This window comes from Cyprinus carpio, chromosome B10, assembly GCF_018340385.1.
Source record: "Cyprinus carpio isolate SPL01 chromosome B10, ASM1834038v1, whole genome shotgun sequence".
NCBI classification, from domain to species: Eukaryota; Metazoa; Chordata; class Actinopteri; order Cypriniformes; family Cyprinidae; genus Cyprinus; species Cyprinus carpio.
Window position 1 is genome coordinate 10,834,237 of NC_056606.1, and position 8,611 is coordinate 10,842,847.

General features: G+C 35.3%; 1 protein-coding gene across 2 annotated transcripts; it reads left to right on the top strand.

Moving 5' to 3' along the window:
- Nucleotides 1-2,595: 2,595 nt before the first annotated feature.
- Nucleotides 2,596-8,148, top strand: LOC109065435 (transmembrane protein 88-like). Of its 2 annotated transcripts, XM_019082417.2 has the most exons (4): nucleotides 2,596-2,791; nucleotides 2,906-2,955; nucleotides 5,530-5,939; nucleotides 6,821-8,148. In XM_019082417.2, the coding sequence occupies exons 3-4, from the start codon at nucleotides 5,562-5,564 to the stop codon at nucleotides 7,100-7,102; spliced, it is 660 nt and encodes a 219-aa protein (XP_018937962.1). In that variant the 5' UTR covers nucleotides 2,596-2,791; nucleotides 2,906-2,955; nucleotides 5,530-5,561; the 3' UTR covers nucleotides 7,103-8,148. The 2 variants fall into 2 exon arrangements, with proteins under 2 accessions (XP_018937962.1, XP_018937961.1); XM_019082416.2 differs by having other exon boundaries at nucleotides 2,596-2,955.
- The last annotated feature ends 463 nt before the right edge of the window (nucleotides 8,149-8,611 follow it).

Genomic DNA, 8,611 nt, shown 5'->3' on the forward strand with positions numbered 1-8,611 from the left:
TCCCTCCACACTTAACATGTATATTTCACCAGCACCCTTTTAATCTCCCTTTCCATATCGCCACTGCTCTGAATAAATAAATAAACAACTGTAAACTGTTTATTTGCTCACAGATAAAGTCATCCTGTTTTCACCTCTGTTAACTCAATATCTTATCCAGTTCACTCTATCACAGTCATTCTCAACCGGTGGGTCATGACCTGAAAATGTTTATCAGTTCTGATAACATCACCGACAGCTGCAAACAAAATTATGCTAAATGCAAATAATTACGTGCAAGTAACCATACAATGGTGCATAGTATGGACAGCAAAATAAATAGACTTCACAAGGAAAGAGAAAATGGCATATTATATTATATTATATTATATTATTATATTATATTATATTATATTATATTATATTATATTATATTATATTATATTGTATTTTGTTATATTATAATATTATATTTTTTTTTTTTTATTTTTTATTATTTTTGATTTATTTATTTATTTTTGTAGATTGGTGTGTTGATATATAGAGGTATTATGTTATAGTTTAAGGACTTAACATCATGTATTCAGTTTATATAATATAATAAACATAACATAATATACTATATAATTTGCAGATTTTTTTTTTTTAAGATTTTGATTTAATTTATTTTATTTTATAAGGTCCAATTCTCAGTATAAAAAACCATTAACTATGATTTTTGCCTCAATAAACTAATAATTTGTTGCTTATTAGTTGTAACGTTTAGGTATTGGGTAGGATTAGGGATGTAGAATATGGTCATGCAGAATATGTTCTTTATAAGCACTAATAAACAGCCAATATGTTATTAATTGACATAAGCAACTAGTTAAAGGGATACTCCATCCCAAAATGAAAATTTTATCATTAATCACTTACCCCCATGTCGTTCCAAACCCGTAAAAGCTTTGTTCGTCTTCAAACACAATTTAAGATATTTTGGATGAAAACAGGGAGGCTTGAGACTATCCCATAGACAAATAACAGTGTCAAGGTCCAGGAAATTATGAAAAGATTCGTCAGAATAGTCCATCTGCCATCAGTGATTCAGCCGTAACGTTATGAAGCGACGAGAATACTTTTTGTACGCAAAGAAAACAAAAATAACTGTATTCAACAATTCCTTTCCTCTGTGTCTCTTTAAATCAGACTCTTCTGTGTCAGCCGCGCTGCGTCGATGCACTATTTGCTTTCAAACCAAAGAGTAAATACACGTATAAAATTTATCCTTGTGGCGCGGCTGATATAGAAGAGCGTACGCCGCCTGCGTACAGCTCAGATTTTCCAAAATGGTGTTACACTGATTTGGAGAGACACAGAGGAGAGGAATTGTTGAATAAAATCTTTATTTTTGTTTTCTTCGTATGCAAAAAGTATTCCCGTCGCTTCATAACGTTACAGTTGAAGCACTGATGGCCTATTCTGACGATGCTTTTCATACTTTTCTAGACCTTGACATTGTTATTTATTTAGCAGTCTATGAGACAGTCACAAGCCTCCCTGTTTTCATCCAAAATATCTTAAATTGTGTTCCGAAGACGAACAAAGCTTTTATGGGTTTGAAACGATATGGGGGTATAATGACTTATTTTCATTTTCATTCAGCGCCATAGTATTTCCATCTACTGTTCAGAAAGTGAATAATGACAAAATTTTCATTTTTGGGTGAAGTAACCCTTTAAAAGTAAAAATTGTTCCCTAAAGTGTTACCAACATTTTCACCACAATTTGGGCATTTCATTTTGGATCCTGAAGCAAAAACCTCCAGTATCTCATTCAAAAACAGCCAATCTACATCACGTCTGCTGAAATCTCCAAAAAAAACATCCCAACAGCCCCCTGTGCCCTGACAGCTCTGACACGTTCTGAGAGATATTAAACAGGCATCAACTCCCCCGCTGTAGCTGCAGCCAAATGTTTTAGTGATACAGACCTACATAAAGCCTTTAGTAACTCTTATATACAGTATTTCATATTTTTGTAACTCAAGAGAGAAAGCCTTCTTGATCTCTTTCTGTGCCACTGGGATTTTCTCCAGTCTCTTTCAGATTTCACAGTTTTTTGATATTCCTCTTAATCATGTTATATATTTTCCTCAGGATATCTGAGTTCTTCTATTGTGCTTGAGATGTCTGATTTTAGACCAGAGGGTCTGGTTTTCTCAGACTGTGATGAAAATACAGAGCTTGTGATGTAAAAACCAGGGTTATGTAATGGGCAGGGTTTTTTTTTTTGAAAGTGATCCAAGTCGATCATTCAAGCTGCCCGTTTACACCAAACACCAAATACTGCATTAATAAGATGCTTTCCTTTCAGGAACTTCTATAGTTAAACTATGAAATGTCAGTTTTGTATGACATGCCTCTAAAGATCTGCCACAACATAAGAAATTAAATTTACTAACTATTTCTGAGTGAAAATTGTTTCAAAGTACACCTATTTTGTTCAGAGTAATGTGCAAAACACTCTTTTGTGGAGTGTGTAGCTCCAAAGGGAGTCCAGGTCATCCATCTTATTGGGCAAAAAAAAATCTCCTGGATAAGACTACGCCCCCACTACCCAACACCCCACAATCCTAAATGCCCCAGCCAGAGCAGCGGGAGGCCAGAAAGAGAAGTGTGGACGCAGAGATATAACCGAGTTACCAAGGCAGGACATCTTCGTCAAAGGAAGGAAAGAGCGGAGCAGGAAAGGAGGAAGAGAAAGGGCTGAAATAGAGGAGTGAGCCTTCCACAGAGTTCAGTTTCACACAGAGCCGATGGAGATTCTACAGGTGGACATGAAATCTAGATGAATAAATTATAGACTGGAATAATCATCTCAGCCAGTGTGAAGGATTCATTGGGGAAAGGAAATTATATAACAAGTAAAGGAAATTTTTCTGCAGGAGGAAAGGTGGTGTTTGAGGGATCGGACGACCAACTTTATTACTCTAATGTAAGTATAGAAGATTTTAGACTTTGGATTGGGTTTGAATTTATGCATATAACACTGTTTCATGTAAATGCCTTTTAGGTTTTTGGTTTTTTTCTTTATGTCAAACTGTAAAAAAAAAAGTAAGATTTTTTTTTTGATTTGTTTTATGTAATGTGATGTTGGAGTGGTGTTGTTGAAAATTCAGCTTTGCATCACAGGAATAAATTACATTTTAAAATTTATTAAAATAGAAAACCATTATTTTAAATAGTAATAATGTTTCACAATACTGTATTTGTGATCAAATAAATACAGTCTTGGATAGCATAAGAGATTCTTTCAAAAAGATTAAAACATCCATTTAATAAAAAATCCATAAAAAATTAAATATGCACATATAAACTGTGGCCTTTAAATCATTCAGGCTTTGAATAAATAGATTGCAAAGGTCTTTTAGTAAGAAGCATTAAGGCCTGGTATCTTGGACCGAGATTAAATACATTCTTAATTTTCGATACACCAGTGATAAACACTGTTTGAACTTATTTCATAGTTTAGTTCAGTCTGGGCTCTGTTCTGCTAGATATACTGACCTTAATTCCCTTAAGACTCTCTATGTCCTGTCAAAACGCCCTTTGTTTATAAATTTTGTGGAATTTCCTGATATTCTGAACCTTGAATCAGAATGTAAGATTAGTCATGAAGATGATTTAATCTTGGCAAATGTATCTATTTATATCTAAACACCTAAATTGTTTAATATTAATAATATGAATATGTATATATCTAAATAAATAATCAAATAAAATTAAAATAATTTACCACCACTTATAATTTTATAAGTGTAAAAATATAAATGAGTCTTTTGGTAATTACTGTCACTTTAATAAACACTTAAGTGATACAGGGCATTGAAAACTTCCTTAAGGTCACAGCAAATTGCTCCTTTAAGAGTTTAAAAGGTGACTGTGTGGGAAAGGTTTTTAAATCAAGGTCTTGATAGCATCAGAACTATTAATGGAAGCGTGAAATCATACTTGTATTCACCAAAAATTGGGCCCAATCCAAATAAACAAGGATAAGCAGAGGACTTGTTCCTAGAAAGAATAAGCAAGCATGTGACCTCAGAATTCTGAAGTCACAATCTAAAACATGTAGATGATCTGTGCTCTAACATCTGTCCTTATACTACTCAATGTGTTTTATCGATCAAAGGGACTAACCTGTATAAATAAATAAATAAATAAAGATATATATATATATATATTTTCCTGACATTCACTTGCTTGAATGGTTATTGTGGATCTGTAACAAGCGGTTAAAGACTATTTATGACTGTTTGCTCTTTTAGGATTCTGCTGTTTTATAGTATTTGTGGTCTGGTTAGCATTCAGAGTTTCCTGATGAGCCATTCCAAAGTTATTGTATTGTATTTTTTGGTCATCCTGGAGATCAGGGTGGGGTCAGCCGCTTCATTTCCTGATCTTCTGTGTTAGTTATCACCATTTGCTTTCTCTACATTTTACCAGACCTTTTTAGAGAAATATAGTCCACACTTTTTGTCTTTTGTTTCTAGTGTGGCTACAAGATGTGTTAACATTTTAGTGTAAAAAAATAACTTACAAGTAATAAAATGACTGTAAACATAATTTAAACAGCTTTACAGCTCAAATAATACACAAGTTTTAAAAGATGAATTAATGTAGGCCTAACTGTTTTTATAAAATTATAAGCTTCACTTTTAAATCTTTCCAAAATGGGCCACATTTACTTTTATATTTAAATATCTCAATCTTTTGATTTCTTTAAAGAACTTCTTTGCGGTAATCAACATTATGTCACAAACAGCTAGGCTACTGTTCACTGAGATTAATAGGATAGTTCACCCAAAACTGAAAATTCTGTCATTAATCACTCACCCTCGTGTCGTTCCAAACCTGTAAGACCTTCGTTCATTTTCAGAACACAAATTAAGATATTTTTTGATGAAATCTGAGAGCTCTCTAACCCTGCATATACAGCAACTCAACTGAAATGTTCCCAGACCCAGAAATGTAGTAAGGATGTAGATAAACTGTCCATGTGACATAAGTGCCAAGCTACGAGAATACTTTTTGTGTGCAAAAAAAATAAATAATAATTATTCAACAATTCTTCTCCCCGAGTTACCATCTTCTGCCATTTTGGGGAGTACCACGACGCATTTGCGCATTTTCCCCTGAACTTAAACATGATTACTTTTTGGGGTTTGTCCTTACTATATTTCTGGGTCTGGGAACATTTCAGTTGCTGTCTATGCAGGGTCAGACAGCTCTCAGCTCCAACATATCTTAATTTGTGTTCCGAAGATGAATGAAGGTCTTAGGTTTGGAAAGACATGAGGATGAGTAATTAATGACAGAATTTTCATTTTTGGGTGAACTAACCCTTTAACTTATATTGATTTGCGTTGATGAATGAAGGTCTTAGGTTTGGAAAGACATGATATTTATCACTGTCTGTGGCCAATTTACAATAGCCAGTTCATTCATTTATTATATCTTTCTTTTTTTTTTTTTTTTTTTTTTTTTTCTTTTTTTTTTTTTTTTTTGCCAGCCAAAAACTATACATTCATAGTTCAAAGACTGATGAACGGCAAGATGAGTCTTCCCCGTAACGGTACCTTGGAGAAGCCCGTGTCCCTGCAGACCGCCACGGACCGAGTGGAGCTCGACTCCCCTCACCCGCGCCTCCATCACACCGGCTCCGTCTCCTCCAGTACTCCAGCAAACGTGTCCAGCTCAGGTGTGGTGGTTCCTCCTCCGTACTCGATAGCAGGCAGTGCGCTGAACGAGTCTCCTCTGGAGCTGAGGGGCTCTCTGGACTGTTGGGCTTGTTCTGTTCTGGTTACAGCACAGAATCTGATCATCGCCGCGCTCAATGTGTGTCTGGCTGCGTTTATCTTCGGCCTCATCCTCTTGCCTTCGCTCGTCATGGTCGCTTTTGGCTTCCTCTGCCATTCAACGGTAAGTTCTGTCAAAGTTACGTACCAAATAAGTAACGTTGTCTAAAAGTTAATATCCAATCCAATCTAACTTTTTAATGTCGATTCCGATTATGATTTTTTTAATATATATATAATATATAATTTTAAAATGTAATTTATTCTTGTGATGAAATGCTGAGTTTTCAGCATCATTACTCCAGTCTTCAGTGTCACGTGATCCTTCAGAATTCATTCTATTATGCTGATTTTGTGGTTAATTTTTTTTTTTCTGGAAACCGTGATACATTTTTTCAGGATTGTTTAATGAATAGAAAGTTCACATGAACAGCATTTGTTTTAATATAAATATTTTGTAACATTATAAAAGTGTTTATTGTCAATTTAATGAGCACTGACCCCAAACTTTTGAAAGTCAGTGTATATTGATACCTGTGTTATTATATTTGAATCTTTTTTTCTGTAGCCTACTTGTCCTCATATACTGTGATTCCACCCCAAATTTCATCTCTCTTCATCCAAAAGAAATTAAAACAGCTTAGATTTCTCTAGTGTCATAGCACTGATGACTAAACTTCCCAGAGTTCAGTTCAACTAACACAAATCACCTGGGTGAGAAGAGGAAATAATAGAGGAAATAACTCTGTCACATGATCCTCTCTTTATCATTTCCATGCGTCAGTGATCAGTTAGCTGTCTCCAGCTGAGCTGCCTCAGTTAACTCCCACTGCTTCACCATATGTGGATGTTTTTATTAATTTTCTTATCGCTGGTCAATGTAATCCTGCTCTTATCTGAACTGACAATATATACCAGACACACTTTTTACAGTACTCCCTCCCTCTCTTGTGAAATCTTCCTAACTAGCTCCTTTTCTTGCCCTTCTCCCTGCCTGTTCCAAAGGTTCAGCGCCATGGTACTTCCGTCTACTGTTCAGATCTCTTGGATGATGGAGGATGTGTGGCGTTACTGGTGGTGGGGTTCCTGCTGCTGGCTCCGCTCCTGGTTCTGGCTCTGGCCGCTTACTGCAGGATGGCACGCCACCTCCAGCTGGGCCTGTGCTTCATCCCCTACAGCCGTGCCGTCTACAAGAACCTTCCTGCATCACATCATCGAGGCCTGGGGGGCTGCTGTGGCCAGCAGGAGGCAGGAGAGAGTGAGGGAAAGGGTAGCGTGTGGGTTTGAGCAGCCTAAAAAAAAAAGAGCATGGTGAATGTAATGTGAATAGCCATAGCAATAGGTCACATACAAAGAACCAAATAGTGCCGATATGTCAATACAAGCAGTGCCATGTTCTCAGCAGTTTTACAAATTGTGCATTTATTCAACATCAGATTTTTTTATCCATGCTTTTGTAGTTATGTTTATTCAGTCCTTTTTAACTGGATCAACCTATAGACCTTAGTCGGGGTAGCACCATATTTCATTTTTGACTGGAATGAAAACAAGGCTATAGTAGGGATAGAAGTACAGTGCGTTCTATTGGTTTTACTGTTGTTTAACAATATTGTTCAGCTGACACAACATCTTTTTTTTTTTCGGAAGACAAAGCGGTTTTGAAAGTTCTGAAAATTACATGAACTGCACTCTTAAAAATAAAGGTTCTTTATTGCATCAGTGGTTCCACGAAGAACCTTTACCATCTATGGAACCTTTTCATTCCACAAAAGGTTCTTCGCCGTGGAACAGGGTTCTTTAGATTATTCAAATGTTCTTCACACTAAGAAAAAAAATGGTTCTTTTAAGAACTGTTCACTTAAAGGTTCTTTGGGGAACCAAAATTCGGCATCGCTGTGAAAACCCCCTTTTGGAACCCTTTATTAGGATCTTTATACAGTGCGTGCCATTGTAAAGCTGGTAAGTCTGTCCCTCACAGCCTCGTTTTCATACATGATAAATTCAGTAATGGTGTCTAACCTAAGGTCTGTAAGATGGTGAAAAAAGGTGGAACTATTTTTAAAAACGAAATGCTTATTGTAATGTTGGTCCTTTGTAAAATGTGTTTGCATTTTTAGTATTTTAGTGATTTGTGTACATTTATCATAAGAAGCTCTTTGTAAAAATGTTCTTATTACTGTACAAACACCTCTCACTACTTATAAAATTCTAAAATAAATTTTTTTTAAATGGTCAATGTGTAGCATGCTGTTTAGTCATTTATAGTGCATTCTCCCATGCATTGTGATATTCTCCCATTATTTCATTACAAAACTATACACACTTTTCCCATGCACTGTTGTAAATGATTTCTGTGGATCCAAGCAAACACACAAAAGTATTCTCGTAACCTCATAAAATTAAGGTTGAACCACTGATGTCACATGAACTATTTTAACGATGTCCTTACTGCCTTTCTGAGTCCTGAATGTGGTAGTTGCGTTAGGGTCAGAAAGTTCTCGGATTTCATGAAAAAATTGTTGGCTTGAAAGAATTTATGAAAAAAAAAAAATATATATATATATATATATATATATATATATATATATGTGTGTGTGTGTGTGTGTGTGTGTGTGTGTGTGTGTGTTTACATGCATTCTCAAAGCATTTCCTTCCATAATAATGGTGAATGAATGAATATTTTGATGAAAATGAATATTTTGATAAATATTGATATGATATGGGGGGAAAAAAGTCATAATATTTCTGGCCATATCACCCAGCCCTAATTTTACATTTTATCATTAAAAGTGCTGA

Coding starts and splice junctions, on each gene's coding strand:
- LOC109065435 (XM_019082416.2), top strand. CDS start 5,562: ATGAACGGCAAGATGAGTCTTCCCCGTAACGGTACCTTGGAGAAGCCC. Junction 5,940..6,820: donor GCTTCCTCTGCCATTCAACG/GTAAGTTCTGTC, acceptor CCTGTTCCAAAG/GTTCAGCGCCATGGTACTTC.